The sequence below is a fragment of the Phacochoerus africanus genome, chromosome 8 (genome assembly GCF_016906955.1).
Source record: "Phacochoerus africanus isolate WHEZ1 chromosome 8, ROS_Pafr_v1, whole genome shotgun sequence".
Classification (NCBI taxonomy): Eukaryota; Metazoa; Chordata; class Mammalia; order Artiodactyla; family Suidae; genus Phacochoerus; species Phacochoerus africanus.
Genome location: NC_062551.1, coordinates 85,322,563 through 85,339,277, shown reverse-complemented (window position 1 = coordinate 85,339,277; position 16,715 = coordinate 85,322,563). Strand labels below are relative to the sequence as shown.

Here is a 16,715-nt window from a genome sequence, read left to right as displayed (position 1 = left end):
CACGTCCACGCTACTGCTTCCTTGAAGATCAGTCTCGATCATTCCCAAATGCAACTGTGATGGTTAAGCTTCGGAAACAAAGGCACCCTCAGACACACAGGCTTAAATAAGCCTTCTTTGATTCCCGCCTGTTTTCTGACCCTCGTTCTCCAGTTTTCCTTTGATCCCGTGAGCTCTTTGCTAACATCCCACCCACCCCTTCTCTGCTCAAGCTACCCAGAACTTGTTTCTCCTGCCTGCAATCAATAACCGTGACTGAGAGCCCCGCCTCCCCCCAGATCACTATCATCACACGAGACGCCCGTGCACACAGGTGCTTTGGGCCATGAAGCCCAGCAGAGATGCGATTTACCGTCCGGCTCTGTGTTCCCCCAGCCGTGGCCTCCAGACAGAAAAGAACCAGCAAAAACAAGGGGCAATCACATTAGCCGAAGGGAAGGAAAGGCCAGAAGAGCCGGCAAGGAGGCCAAAAATAGAGCCCTCATGTTACCCTTGATAATTACCTCCCTGACTATGACTTTTGCAATTATATAATCCCGAACTTTTTTTTCCCAATGTAAACAGAGAGCAAATAATCTCCAAAACCACTTACAGATGATTCCCGACTCCATTTAAGATCAAGTGCTTTGTTTAGATGCCCTGTTACTGAGCCACCAAGAGAGAGAAAGTGGCTCTTTCCCCACTGCAGTTCCCTCCCCGCTGGGCAGCCTGTCCTGACCCCTCCCTTCTCTAAACTCCTCTGTGCGGATTGTTTAAAATATAATTTACAGGAAGTTCCCGTTGTGGCTCAGTGGGTTACAAACCTGACTAGTATCCATGAGGATGTGGGTTTGATACTTGGCCTCACTCAGTGGGTTAGGGATCCAGTGTGGACGTGAGCTGTGGCGTAGGCCAGCAGCTGAAGCTCTGATTCAACCCCTAGCCTGGGAACCTCCATATGCCATGAGTGCAGCCCTAAAATATATATATTTTATTTACATACAGTTTACTGTATGTAAGATTTCCACAAATCTTAAGTGTACCACTGGGTGAATTTTTACATATTTGGCATATGCCCAGGGGTCCACTACCCAGATAAAGACACAACATTTCCAGAAAGTTCCCTCATGCCTTTCCCAACCAAAACCTCAGCAGGAACTACTCCTCTGATCTCTATCAGCAATTCTAGAGTGTCATAAAAATGGAATCATGTGGCATGGGCTCTTTTGCTTCTAGCTTCTTTCATTCGACAAGTTTTTGAGTCTCTCTCTCTTTTTTTTTTTAAATAACGTTTGTCACTTTGCACATGAAAAGTTTCCTTACTTATGTACATGTCTTCTGTACTAGACTTGAGAGAAGGGGGGTTCATGTTGAATGGCACCCCCTACGGGACGCTCTGCAAATTGGATCCTTGATAAACAGCTCCCAAATGAACCCACCAGTGAGAATCAGAACTGCTGACCCACTTTCTCTGTCCCCCTGGCCACCTCCGACATGATGCTGTGCGCACCTACTGAGCACCAACCAGGTATCAGGCTCTGGGTACATGAGCTTCGCATAAATGCTCACAACAACCCTGGATGCAGGTACAGCTTGGCCCCCATTTTCCTCATGAACATATACTGAGACTCACAGATGTTACCTGACCTCCCGAAGTTCAGCTAACTAAGAAGTGATGAAGCCAGGACTCAGACCCTGGTCTGTCTAACCCAGATCCCAGACTGCTAACCACTCACCTGCACTGCCTCACGGTTAGGAAAGAAGCTGACATTAATGGGATTAACAGGTCCTCTGTGAACTCATGAATGCCTCCCATCAGCCCAGCAATACACATCTGACTATGCCTGTCTTCCCCACAGGTAGGAAAGTTGAGAGACGGAAACATCAAATGACCTGTTCACCCCACCAGCAAGTGGCCAAGGCCTGAAGCCAGAATCCTTCTCACTGGAAAGCCCCTGTTCTTTGTTTGACACCCCTGAGCCACCTTGCCGTAGGATGAGCTGACTGTACGAAAGGCTTTAGCCCCGGATCTCTGTGTGGGCTGGGTGCTTGCTTTCTTAAACCCAGGTGATATTAAGGTCAATGACCTCCTTAAAAACACAGCATTGGAGCCTGGGAGACTGGATTGTGCAAGACTATGACTAGGGTGGCCCTGTCTAGGAGCATTTAAGATGCCATCCTCTGGCGTTTTGTGTGGCTCAGCTGGTTAAGGATCCAGCATTGTCACTGCAGAGGCTCAGGTCACTGCTATGGTGAGGGTTTGATCCCTGGCCTGGGAACTTTAGTATGCTGCCAATGAGGCAAAAAAAAAAAAAAATCATCCTCAAATATTCTAAAAGAGCAAATCCAAATGAAAAGCCTGGGTCCTTTCGTTCTAATATATTGAGATCATGACATGAGCCAGGCATAGTGCCAAGCACTGGCGAACACAGCAGACCTGGTTTTTAGGCTCATGGAGCCTCTGGTCCAGCAAGGGAAACAGATGTGAGTAATGAAGGCAAGTCAGGATCCTGGGATTTATAACAGGAGTCCTAACTGCCCCTGGAGAGCTTCAGAGAGGAAATGACATTTAATTTTGACCTGAATGGTGTACTGGAGTTAGCAGTGGAGGGGAGTAGAGTGTATGCATTGGAGGAGGGAGTTCCGGCAGCGGGAGCATCATGCGAAATCAGCCTGATGCGGGAAGAGAGAGCTCAGGAAGGGTATGAGGGCAGAGACACCTTGTTTACACTCAAGCACCTTGTACCACGCGTGGCACAATGGAGGCACTCTATAAATGCCTGGTTGCTTAAATAAATGAAATTCCTACTGGCTGAAGTAGAGTGGGGAAAAAACCAGCACGAGACAGAGCCTGAGAAGTAGGTACCAGCCAGATCATACAAAGTCTTGAAGGTCACGGTTAAAGGGCTGCAATTTTATATAAGGGAAATGGGATGGTATTTGAAGAATGTTGAGTCCTGGCATGATCTTATTTGCCTTTTTAAAAGGTCACTTTGGCAACTGAGGAGAGAATGGCCTGCAGAAGGGGCAGCTCGAGATAATGGTAGTGTTGAGAATGGAGGGCAGTGGAAAGATTCGGGAGACAGTGAGGGGGTGGAATGATCAGGACCTGAGTCAAGGATGAGTCACACACACAGGCTGCTGGCTGAAGCAACAGACTGGGTGATGCGGGCATTCACCAGGATAGGGGAATAGGTGGGGAAGATGGGGAGTTTTTATACATGTTGAGATTAAGATGTCCACAAAACATCCAAGTGAAAAAGTCAAGTAGGCTGTTGGGTGTGTGGGCTGGAGTGCAGAGGAGAGCCACCGAGGAAACTCCAAGGACGTTTGACATCTAGGTGGTAGTTGAAACCACAAGGAAAAATGAGATCCCCAGAGTTCCGGTCATGGCTCAGCAGAAATGAATCTGACTAGTATCCATGAGGATGCAGGTTTGATCCCTGGCCTCATTCAGTAGGTTAAGGATCCGGTGTTGCCACGAGCTGTGGTGTAGGTCGCAGATGTGACTCAGATCTGGCGTAGCTGTGGCTATGGCATAGGCTAGCAGCTGTAGCTCCAATTAGACCCCTAGCCTGGGTACCTCCATGTGCCATGGGTGCAGCCCTAAAAAGACAAAAAAAAACGGAGGGGGAATGAGATCACACAGGAAGAGGATAAAGTAAGAAGAGGCTAGGGCCTAGAACTCAACCTTAAACAGCTACAGAGAGGAATGGAAGAAAGCAGCTGATGAAGCCAAGAAGAGGAGAGGGGCTAGCAGTAAACTGGAGAGCCCAGGGTCACACAAGTAAGATGGAAAATGTTTCGATAAAGAAGAAGCCTTCTGAATTAAAAATGAGCCTTGAAATGTTTCCAGTAGATTTATCAATATGGAAGTGATGGATGACATCACTGCTATAAACATGGAAGTGATGGTTACTATCATCTCAGCTCTAAGGAAGGAGGCTATGTTCTAGGGACAGGGCTTGGGAATCCTCTCAGAAGGAAAGCTCTAGGTAACAGGGACCTCAGAGGCTATTGCAATCCTTTCCTTTTTGGGTCAGGATTTCTTATCTTTGGAGGAAGGAAAAGCTGTCTGTAAAGAGCTTCAGACACAGGAAGAAAGAATCTTGGAAAACACATTCTGGTTTTTTTGGGTTTTTTTGTTTGTTTGTTTGTTTTGTTTTGTCTTTTTGCCTTTTCTAGGGCCACTCTCGCAGCATATGGAGGTTCCCAGGCTAGGGGTCCAATCGGGAGCTGCAGCCACCGGCCTACACCAGAGCCATAGCAACGTAGGATCCAAGACGCATCTGGAACCTACACCACAGCTCATGGCAACGCTGGATCCTTAACCCACTAAGCAAGGCCAGGGACCGAACCGGCCACCTCATGACTCCTAGTCAGATTCGTTAACCACTGAGCCACAATGGGAACTCTGGAAAACACATTCTTAAAGTATCAGCAAGTATATGTGATTTAGCAAAGAAACTACCAGAGTCCCAGGAGTCATTCATTCAGTAATGCATTTATTAATGTTTAATATTTACCTGACACATAAATCTCAATCCTTTGACTATTTCTTGAGCTGCTACTGTAGGTGTTGCATTAACTCCATAAGCCTTTTGTCCTTTCATCAAAAATGTAAACTCTCAGAGCAGAATGTTTTCTTTACCCCTTTATCTCCCCAAAATCTTGGACAATGCAGCCATTCTTGGTAATTCACCAGTCTCCAATTTCTCATGAATCCATCCCCTCTACCTAGAATGTCTTCCAACTGCATAAATCCTCCCCACTTTCAAGGCCCAGAGGAGATGTCACTTCCTCTGTGAACTTTCCCCAAATGCTTCAACCAGACTTAATCTTTCCTTCTCCGGATTCCTGAAGGCCAGAATAGCACTTGTCTTCTTATACAGTGTTGATTTCTGCTGTAGGCTTCTGTCTCCCTGGCCCAGCTGTGTCTCTTCTTATAAACCCTAGTGACTTGTAGAGCTGCTCAGTAAACTTGTCAAAAATCAGCTACACTTTGCCTTGGTCAAAATAACACTCTGCACCCCAGACTGTTAAGTCTTGGGCTGAACTGACATCTCAGAAAATGATCCTCTAGTGCCACCTTCTGGTTATATGTGGTATTACAGCTCCCTCTTCCAGATGTTCAACTCAAATTTTATTCTTTTTTTTTTTTTTTTTTTAAAGGGCCGTACCCATGGCATATGGAGGTTCCCAGGCTAGGGGTCCAACCAGAGCTGTAGCCGCCACCACAACCACAGCAACACCAGATCCGAGCCGCTTCTACCACACCACACCACATACCACATACCATACCACAGCTCAATCCTTAACCCACTGAGCAAGGCCAGGGATTGAACCCACATCCTTATGGATACTGGTCAGATTTGTTTCCGCTGAACCATGACAGAAACTCCTCAAATTTTATTCTTTCACTTAACTCCTTGTCTCTTCTATCCCAGGATGTAAGTATACTGGTGAGCAAGACAGTTCCTGACCTCAAAAAATTTAGAATCCAAGGAAGACAATCTCAGAACTGGAGTGTGGTAGGTTTTGTGATCCCGAATGTTCTGAAGCCTCAGGAAAGGGGGCTGCTTTGCTTGTCCCTCAGGCTGCCATCTGCAGAGGCTGTGACTGGGGCATGGTCCAAGTAGGACATTGTCCTCTTGTGTCCTCTTGGGCTCTCACTTGATAAGTGCATCTGTGCCAGGCAAATCAGTCACATTTCACCTGCCATACTCTCCCCGTCACATTTTTTTTAAGCTTATTGATAACCACAAAGGAAAAGCGTCCACCACACTGCAAAACAATTCGGTGTCTCTTTGGTTCCCTCTAAATGGCTGGTTTTAGAACCTGTGTTTCTTTTATTCTTTGAAGGCCTAAGATTAGAATCCAGTGTTAGAACAGGAAGAGACCTTCATTCTTTCATCCATTCATCCTGTAATTACTTACTGAGCCCTATTAAGTGCCAGGTATTGTGTTAAGTGCTGAGGACATAATACGGAATGAAAAAAGAGGAGTTCCCGTCGTGGCGCAGTGGTTAACGAATCCGACTAGGAACCATGAGGTTGCGGGTTCGGTCCCTGCCCTTGCTCAGTGGGTTAACGATCCGGCGTTGCCGTGAGCTGTGGTGTAGGTTGCAGACGCGGCTCGGATCCCGCGTTGCTGTGGCTCTGGCGTAGGCCGGTGGCTACAGCTCCGATTCAACCCCTAGCCTGGGAACCTCCATATGCCGCGGGAGCGGCCCAAGAAATAGCAACAACAACAACAACAAAAAAAAAAGACAAAAAAGACATAGTACACACTGTCAGAATGTTTATGTTCTCTTTGGGGAGGTAGGAAAACAAAGCAAGTTACACAATTTTTAAATATTTACTTATTTATTTTTCATAGGTGGTACACTATATGATTCAAAATACAAAAAGGTGCACAGTGAAAAGCCCCCCACTCCTGCCCCTAGCCACCTAGTCCTCCTCATAAAGGCCAGCAATGTTATCAGTTTCTTCTATGCCCATCCAGAGATAACATATGCATATACAAGCAAATATATCTTCCCCCTCTATTATACAAATGGTGGTATTCTATACACTCTGGACTTCACCTTGGGATTTTTTTTCACTGAACAATATCTTAAATTGTTCTATATCAATACATAGATTTCTTTTTACAGTTGTATGGTATTCCATTTTGTGACTATTGCATGACTTAATGTTACATTGTGATAAATGTCTATGGGAACAGAAAAATAAGTAGGGAGCTGAATTTTAAACTAATGAGGAAGAACTGGCTTTAGAAAAAGTGATCAGGAAAGGGAGCTTACACTCAGGAAAAGACCTTGAAGCTGAGTCCTAAAAAATGAGAGGGAATCCACCAGGAGGACACAAGGAGGAAGAACATGTAAGCATAACAAAGAAAGGATTGCTTAGGCAGGAATGAGCTTGGCAAATCTGAGGGGCTGGACACCACTGTGGCTGGAACCAGATGAGGGAGGGAGCCCAGAGCCAGATGGCGAGAGGCCCTGCAGGCCAGGGTGGGGAGCACAGGGGTGATTCTCAGCACAGTGGGAAGCTGCTGGAGGGTTTCAGAGAGAAACAGGCATGCTCTGAGTTACACCTGTAAATTCACTTAGACAGCTATGTGGAAGTTGGATTAAAGACAAAAGTGAAAGGAGGTAAGGAGGCTGATGCAATGGCCTGGCAGGAAGTGAATAGAGCACGGAGAGGAGGTAGCGCAGCAGGGATGAGAAACATTGACAGCATTGGGATTTATTTTGGAAGCAGAGTTGACAGGATTGGAGTGTTAACCTCATGGATCATTTAGTCCCAGTTCCCTCACTTCCCAGGCTGACCAAGACTGAGGACTTGCTTGCGACAGGTCACAGAGCTCCTGAGTAATAGATCGAGGCCTAGAATCCAAGGTTTCCAACTCCCAGGTCAGTGTTCTATCACTTTAGGAAAGCAGGAGTTGGAAATGGAGAATACAAACTGTATTTTAAAATTCTGCTAACCAGTAATTACTGATCCATTTGATTCTTAAAAGTTGTGTAATGGCTTTTTATCAGCTTTCTTGACTCCCCACTTCAAAGTAGAAAGAGACAGATCTTTGGGAGTGGAATCTCAGGTCCACCTCTGCCTACGGGAAGCCCAGAGCAAGGGAGACAGGTGGTGTGGGAGGTGGGATAGCGAGTGCAAATAAGAGTCAGGGGAGACCTCACTGATAAGGTGATACCTGCTGGAAAAGGTAACTGGGCCTTGTAGATATGAGGGAAGTGTACTCCAGGTGGAAGACCCAGCTAGTGTGAAGACCCTCTGAGAGGAACCTGGCATTTTGAAGGGTAGAAGGGAGGACAAGGTGGGTGGAGTAGATAAGAACAGTGGAGATGTAAGCAGGGAAAACAGTGAGGTGACAGTGGAAATGGGAGATCAGAAGACAAGAATTTGTGAGCCATCAAAGTCTTTGGCTTTTACTCTCAGATGGGAGCCAGGAGAAAGTCTGAGAAATGACAGGATCTGATGTACATTTTCACAGGATCCCTCTGTTACTGTGTGGAGGACAGACTGTAGAAGTGCAAGTAGAAACCAGCTAAGAGATTGTGCCATCATCCAGGTGAGAGTTGGTGACTTGGCCATAGATATGGCAAGAACTGGTCAACCAGTAAATACGATATAGGATGTGAGAAATATTACTCTCAGGATTTGGCCTGAGAAGTGGGAGAGATGAATTTATTATAAGTGATGGGGCAGATGAGGAAGAGGTTTAGGTTTGCAAGTGTTGGGTTTGTGATGTTGGCGAGATATCGGTAGAGAGGTTGAGCTAGCGACTGAACATACCAGAGATCAGGAGATAGACCTGGACTGATTCTACATTTGGGAGTTGTTGGCACAAGGATGGTGTTTAAAGCCATAGGACTGGATGTAATCTAGTGAGTGTAGAGGGTCAAGGACTGAGCTTTGGGTCACTGTGGCATCAAGAGGATAAAAAGAAGAGGAGGAACCAGCCAAGGAGACTAAGAAGGAACAACGGGTAAAATAGGAGGAAAATCAGGAGGTATTCTGTGCTAGAATCCAAGTGAAGAAAGTGTATCAAGGGGATCGTGTACCATCTATAGGTCAAATAAGATGAGGGCTGAGAGAAAACCATGACTTGAAAAGATACATGTACTCCAATGTTCATTGCAGCACTATATACAACAGCCAAGACATGGAAACAACCTAAATGTCCATTGACAGAGGAGTGGATAAAGATGTGGTACATTTGCACAATTGAATATTACTCAGCCATTAAAAGGAAAGAAATAACGGCATTTGCAGCAACATCGATGGACCTAGAAATCATCATGCTAAGTGAAATTAATCAGACATCACCAACATCAAATGCTATTCACTTACATGTGGAATCTAAAAAAAGGACACAATGAACTTCTTTGCAGAACAGATACTGACTCACAGACTTTGAAAAACTTATGGTTTCCAAAGGAGACAGGTTGAGGGGTGGGGTGATGGGCTGGGGGTTTGGGATGGAAATGCTATAAAATTGGGTTGTGATGATCGTTGTACAACTATAAATGTAATAAAATTCATTGAGTAACTTTTTTAAATGATACAAAAAAAATCTCCTTTCCTTGCTTATCTACTAATGCTTAAATAAAATGGACATTTATTCTCAACTGCAAAAAAAAAAGAGAGCGATGAGGACTGAGAATCAAAAATGTGTGGTCTTGACAAGACTATTTCCACTGGAATGAAGAGGATGAAAGCTTGATTGGACTGGGTTAGAAAAAAATGGAGAAATGGAATCAATAACAGCTTCCTCTTTGGGGTCTTGCTGCAAAGAGAAATAGAGAAATGGGTGGTAACTGATGAAGAAATGGGAGAAACAGCAGCATGTTTTTATGCTGACAAGAATGATCCAATAGAAGTAAAACTGGGATGCAGAAGAGGGAGATTTGATGGAGCCATGTACCTTAGTTGATGAGAGACTGAGGTCTGGTGCACAAATAGATTCTTTCTAGACAGAAACATGCAGAGGGGGACTGGTTCTCAAACTCTTAAGCTTCATCAGAATCACCTGGAACACTTACTAAAGCACAGATTGCTGGGCCCCAAGCCCAGAATTTGATTCAGTAGGTGTGAGGTGGGACTCAATAATTTGCATTTCTGGTAAGTTCCTTGGTGGTGCTGATACCACTGGCCCAGAGACCAGATTTTTAGAAACATTCATCTACAATTATGTGAAGTAAGTAGATGTAGGGGGCCGGTGATGTTTTGTTCTGGCTGCTTCAATTTTCTCAGTCAAGTAGAGTCATTGAGAATAAAGGTAAGATTGGTTTGGGGAAAGCGAGAAGGTATGAAATGGTTCTTTTGAGTAGGAAAGTGAATAGATAGGGAGAATGATTCCCCTCCTGAGGCTGATGATCATGAATTTAAGATGAGACACTGGTTGAATGTTTTTCTCCACTCACTCTAAACTGCACAGGTATGGCTAGGCATAACCAAGATTGTGGTTTGTCCATTAAAATAGATGAAGCAAGGGAAAGTGGCAAGGGAGTTGATGGTGAATACAGGTGGGGAGTGGGATCATGATGGACCATAGAATTTAATCTGGGAAAGAAAAGAGGTGAAGTATGAGGTAAAATGAAAAGGTGATAATATACTTTTCTTGGAAGTGAGTGCTTTCTTCTCAAAGCCTTACCCAACTTGTCTTCATCTCTCACCTCTGAATTTGTTAGTATGACTCTTCCAGCCTCATACATTTAGCTTGTGTTACTTTTCTCTATAGTACTCATCACACCTGATTAATCTGCTTGTCTCTCCACCAGAAATGAAGTCCCATTGAAGGCAGGAATTTTAAGTTCTCTGCTGTTGCCCCAGTGCCTAGAATTTTGCTGGTAGTTAACAGCCCTTCCCGACACCATCCTCCCTATCCAAACCTGGCCAGCTTACTCTTCCACCACTTGCCCAGGGCATGTTCTATACATAAAGGACCTTGATTTGGAATGACATTCACCTAAAAACAGAGTGCCTAACTCTTTAAGTTGGAAAGCTTTGGGGAAGCAGAAATCTAGAAAAGTTTGGGTTCCAATACTTAAGAGGAACAAGATTACAAGGTCAGGGTTCTGCCAGATTGCTTTTGATGAGACCTAGGCCCTCGGACCATTGCTCACTCCAGGATCCTAGAAGGCCAACCATATTAAGTTGTTACAGAAGATCTGGGTCCTTCTCAAGCAGACCAAAACAGAAGATTCATGGATCGTGACAGAGGAGAGACAGACACAGACACCCTGTATATGGTTTAGTAGTATACCATTTTTGTAAAATAACTTAAAATTATGTAATTATATACTAAGGAATACACACATGCTCTATACTATATACTGAATTCAAATGTATCATAAAGCAATTTTTTAAAAGGTTTAGAAGCAAGCTTATGTCAAGATATACATTTTTTAATTCTATATATGTAACTGGACTGGTTTTGGTTTTAATTAGAAAAGCACTAGTAATTAAAATTAATTTAAATCCCTGCAAAAATCATACATCAAGTGGCTTCAGAGGTCTTTTCCTCTTTCCATGGAGGAAACGTGCACAAAGCAATTCCCTGACTTGCCCAACATCAGACGTCTCATTAATGATGGAGCAGAGAACCTAGGCGTGAGAGCTGAAACTGTGAAGGAAGAAAAAGAGGCAAGGCGCTCATGAGGTTTCCACTGAGCTAGGGAGGAAAAATCCAGTACTGCAAGGGCAATCTTCTGGGCAGAAACCCTTCTGCTTTTCCAACACTGTGTGTTATCTCCCACAACCCCAAACCGTATTACAGTAATCCTTAAACTAAATTCTAAGAAGACAAGGATCTTATTTACTTCCCTTTCCTCCAATGCCCAACAGTACCAACAGGGGTTCACAAAATAAGGCTGAATGACTCTGAGTAGATGGAAAAGCAGACAAAAACTCTCATGAAAAACTGGACAAAGCAGCAAAATTGGGAGTTCCTTCAGAGAGCTTCCCCCTAAAGGGCAACTCTAGAGTATAACTTTTTTTTTTTTTTTTGAGTACATTAACATTGCTTATGGCCAGCAGATGGGGCTACAGTAAGTTTTACAACTTTAGCCAGCCAAATTGAGCATTATTTTAAAAGGTAGAAGAAAGCAACAAGCCATGCACAGCACTAATGTCCTTTGCCCTCTATTACAATAGTGAGAAACACTAGTTCCCCGTGACTTAGGCGACCTAGCTTGCTCACCTGTGAAGGTAAGGGGTTTGGCACTGGGAGAGGCTTTTGCGCAGGTGCAAAAGCAATAACAACAACATCTGGAATCCACACTTCTCAATGTAAAATAGTTGCTTGGTCAGGGAAGGGGAAGAGCAGACAAAAATGAATGGGTATGCCAAGCAGGCCTCAAGTGCATGGGTCGCAGGAGTAGAGTGAGAATCTGGCTAGCAGGACAGAGGCTTGCTTCCTGCAGGTCACAGAGCCATGGCCACCATGTGCAGCCAGTGAAGTGCCCGTGCTGTTCCAATCACCAAGCCCAGCAGCTGGGCGGGAGCAGGGCAGGGGGTGCTGCCCTAAACTCCCCAGCAGGTGGGGCTACAGAGCCAATCCAGGAAATCTGGAAGCAGAGCCTGCAAGTTCGTGACTTTACACTTTGTCTCTGTATGGATGTCTTACCCTACAAGCCATGTCAGCTTTCCATGAGTAAACCCAGCAGCTGTAATAAGTATTAGTTTCAAAGAAAGGTTTCTCAGGGGTAAGGAGTTGCACTGGCTACCCAGAATACACTAGCAGTGAGTGATACAGTTCTAAGTACTACCCAAGGCAAAAACAATGATTGTAAACTTACTGAATCCTAGGGATACTTTTTACTCACTCCCATCTTCAAAACCAAGGGTCCTACATTCATGACACAAGGTTACATTTCAAATAAAGGTCAAAATAAGTGCTATCAGCTCCATAATGAAAAACAGAAAACTTTAGTGTATGACAATTTATTTTCTCATAGGTAGAAAAAGCTCTGAACCCCTAAAATAGTTTAGGTGGGGTGGAAATCAGGAGTTCCAACATTTTGGGTCTGTAGTTACAAGACTAAAGATAGCAACCATGGAAGGGTGCAAACCAACCCACATTCATTGGGCCTCACTCTAAGTGATGTAATATGCCAAGTGAAAAACCTCTCCACAACTCCAGAAGACTGAGATACATACAGCTCTATGAAAGTGGTTCGGTGTTTTGATTGGGCCAAATAAATCTTCACCTACATGAGTAGTAAAAAGCCCCACTTTAATAACCTGTTGAAATTTAAAGGATTTTTTAAAAACACTCAAGGGATGGTTTCTAATTATTCTTCAATAAAAGAAACCTTTTATTGAAGGTTCCTGGGGCACTGAAAATAAGACTATTCAGGAGCATCTTACAGTACTCTAATGTTAAGGAAGGGCTCCAAAATACACTGGGGGCATGTCAAAAAGACAAAGGAGCCAACTTGAAGGAGGTCCAAAGAGCCAAAGCTGGACCAATATGAGCCACAAAATAAATGATAGCATTAACCCATGGAATAAAATACCTCTAAGTCCATACTGATTGTGAATAAATAAAATGGAGAAAAGGGATAGCTCCTCCTTACAGTAGAATTCTAATTAGAATAAATGTAGAAGAAATAATAGAGTGAATTAACATTTGGCCAACGCCACAGTTAATAACTTGTTCCAGAGAATAACAATCCAATGTAAAAATCAGTGAACCAAAACCCAATAGTTTTACAAAGGGAAACAATAACTTTACAGCGGAGAAATCTGGCAAACACTACAGATCACCAAAGTGATCAAAGTGAAGGTTACCAGTGATAATATATATGGACATCATGTACCCTGATAATGCACTGAGAAGGGCAGATGATTTCTGCAGTATTCTTACCAAAAAATAATTTCAATCTAATAGAAAATATTAAACAAATTCAATTTGAGGGGCACTTTAAAAAAATAACTGGGCAGTTGGTACTCTCCAAAAGTGTCAAAACTACAAGAAATAAAGATTGAAGAACTCACAGTCTACAGCCTGTGACAACAAAATGCATCGAGGGATCCTAGACTGGATGGCTGAGCCAGAAAAAAAGACATTCCTTGACCAGCTGGCACAATCCACATAAAGTCTGTAGATTAGTTTAAGTAGCACTGCATCAATATTTACTGTTTTGTTTTGTTGTCTTTTCTAGGGCTGCTCCCATGGCATATGGAGATTCCCAGGCTAGAGGTCTAACTGGAGCTGCAGCCGCCGGCCTACGCCAGAGACACAGCAACGTGGGATCCAAGCCATGTCTGCAACCTACACCACAGCTCACAGTAACGCCAGATCCTTAACCCACTGAGCAAGGCCAGGGAAGGAACCCGCAATCTCATGGTTCCTAGCTGGATTCGCTAACCACTGAGCGACGACCGGAACGCCAATATTTACTGCTTTTGATAATTGTTACATGGTTATGTAAAATGTAAACATTTGGGGGAAGCTGAGAGTAGGGTATGTGAGAACTCCCCATACATTTTTGCAAAGTAAGTTTTTTTCAAAATGGAACATGTTGGGGAATGAAGAGCCAATCAAATATAATTAAGATTAAATTGAGTGAATATGAGATTTATAAATTTTGTTCATAAATGTTTAAAATGCTTTGAAGTAACACTGACGGCATGTGGTGAGACTGCTCATTTCCCATATTCAACAAATGAGAAAAGTAAACAAACATGGCTATTCAAAGTCTTACATCACAAATGACAGAACAGAACAAAGCATTAAGGGCAAGTAGTCAAAAGTCAACAATTTCCATGGCAAAGCTGTCATAAGCATTAAGAGAACTAGTTTAGTTGCCTTTTGGGATCTTCACCCAACTAACTTATGGACCAAACTCTTAAGAGTGAATATAATCTAATTTTATACTACATTAAAAGGCCTATGTGGTTTTTTTAGAAAAACACACAAATCCAACAACCTGACTCCCTCAATACTCACTCAGGGACAGCCAGGTGAGCAACCTTGTTAAGGGCTCCAAATTCCTTTGTTTGTCCTCAAGGCCATACCATTTCTATGTGATATGCAAATAAAAGACTGAGAAACACTGGCTTAAATAAATAGAGGCACTAACATTTAAAACTGCAAAAAACTATCTTGAATAACCTCATATCCAACATGAATACAAGGTAGGAAAATCTAGGTAAGACTGCTTTTGAATTTACTTTGCTCAGGGTTATTTTCCCTTTTGAAAGTGAAAATACTAAATCATTAAGCTCACAGGAGTTCTCCAGAAGTTAGAGAAGTTTCAGCTAAAATGGAAAATGAAGGTTACATTTCTAGCTTGAAACAGAACATCTTCAAATTGATGAAAGCACAAAGGACTCCCAAATTTGAGGGGAATAAGTATCTCAAAAAGCTTATTTAGCAAATAGCAATTATCTAGGTATACTGTGCTGTGCCTCAAACAGGCAAAGTGTCAACTATGACACTAATTACAAATCAGTATTTATTCATTTTATCACACCCTTGATTTGGTAGCCTGGGCTATGAAGAACAGAATGAATAAGTCATCTGAGGGTAAAAGACTATCCAACAATATTAAAACCCATTTTCAGAACCCTTTCTTATTACATAAGTTTTCACACATTTAACTCTCCCAAACTGGGACATCCTAAGGGCTAAAAATCTTTTAAAGTAGAGAAGCTCCAAACCTTAGGAAATAAACAAGGGTGAATCAAATAGCACTATGGTTATACGGTTTACAAAGACCCAAGCCCACTGGAATTTCTTATTCTTGGACCTGCATCTATATGGAATCCTGTCTAAATAAATCGTATTTCAGATTAAACATTCATATCCTTGATATTGGGCTCTATCTACTTTGCACATAAGATATGTGGCCAGGCTTCTTCAGGATTATTAGCACAGTGCCTGGCACCCAAAAAGCACTCACAATCAAATATTTGCTGAATGATTTAACAGTGGATCTACTTTCTCAGAGAAGTAGACAGAAATAAAACATTATGAATACTGACTGGCCCACCTTGCTTTGCAGAGGTCATGGTTATCCAACCCTGAGTACAAAAGCAAGCCTGAACTATTTCATCTCAGTGAATTTTCTAAAAATAGTTGCTCTCTCACCTCTTAAAACTCCTTATACTCCAAAGCTTTCATAAAATATAGCAGATTCAAATAATACTAATAAATGGTACTAGAAGTGATGCTCAACAGGATCTCACGTTTATTGAGAAGTGATTAATGGTAAAAAGAAAGGCAATGCCCTTTCCTCATTGGCTGAACAAGAAACTGAAGAAACATTCACTACACGTTTTACAATATTTTTCTCTTCCAAAATGCATTTCTGTAAACAAGTTTTTACCACTGTTCTTAGCTTTGAAATCAAATTAATCCTGACTTAATCAGTATAATGTACAAGAACAGAACATTTCTTAGGACTCCTAGTACTTTACTTTGAGTAACAAAGGGTCAGAGAAAATGAACCACCCTTAAAGACACAACCTTGGGTAACACTGTTAAATTCTCCAAGACAAAAATTCTTCATAAAAATGTTCTTCCAGTTTGGAAGGGAAAAACCAAATTCCCACTTTCTGGGGTGGAGGCCCAAAACCTTCGAAACTCAAGTGTTCTCCAAGTGCAAATGTCAAAATGGGGGGAGGAAAGGGTTTAAAAATTAGAGAAAATTGTATGCACTTAACGGACTTTAAAATCCGAAAAACATAGTAAAAAGACAAAAAACCAAAGCATTATGCTCTGAAATCACAACCAAAGCCAAAATAAAAGGGACATTTTTCACCTAAACTACCTAGAGGGAATTTTTGTTTAGTTTTTTCTTTTTCTTTTTTTTTTTTTTCGTTTTCCAGTTTAGTCCTATGTCTTTTGTGAAATTCCAATACTTAAACTGCAAGTCTGCAATCGTCTCTGAAGTCAATGAAATTAAGAAAAAAGTCCTAATTCTCTTGAAGGTCATTTTTTTCCTCTTAGGATATGCAGATGCAACCGTTGCTGCAGTCTGTGCAGAACTGCCTTTTATTTCCCACGACCTTGACGTTCCTACAGAAGTTAAAAAAAAAAAAAAATGAAATTGTTAGTTAAAACTTAATCTGAACATGTTTAAGAATTAAAACTTTGTAGAATAACACAATAGAATTTTTTTTGCTAAACAGAACATTCCCCACAAATAAAAACTGACTTTTACTTATATTTTAAACCAAAGTTCTAATACTCAAATTGATACA

The 16,715-nt window shown here is 42.4% G+C and overlaps 1 protein-coding gene across 1 annotated transcript in view; it reads right to left on the bottom strand.

The window, feature by feature from the left end:
• Positions 1–15,677: 15,677 nt before the first annotated feature.
• The window catches only part of YTHDF2 (YTH N6-methyladenosine RNA binding protein F2), a 32,487-nt gene continuing 31,449 nt past the window's right edge, over positions 15,678–16,715 (bottom strand). The window contains 1 exon segment of the mRNA XM_047792911.1: positions 15,678–16,530. Within this exon segment, the coding sequence (XP_047648867.1) occupies positions 16,507–16,530 (24 nt within the window). The 3' untranslated portion in view covers positions 15,678–16,506.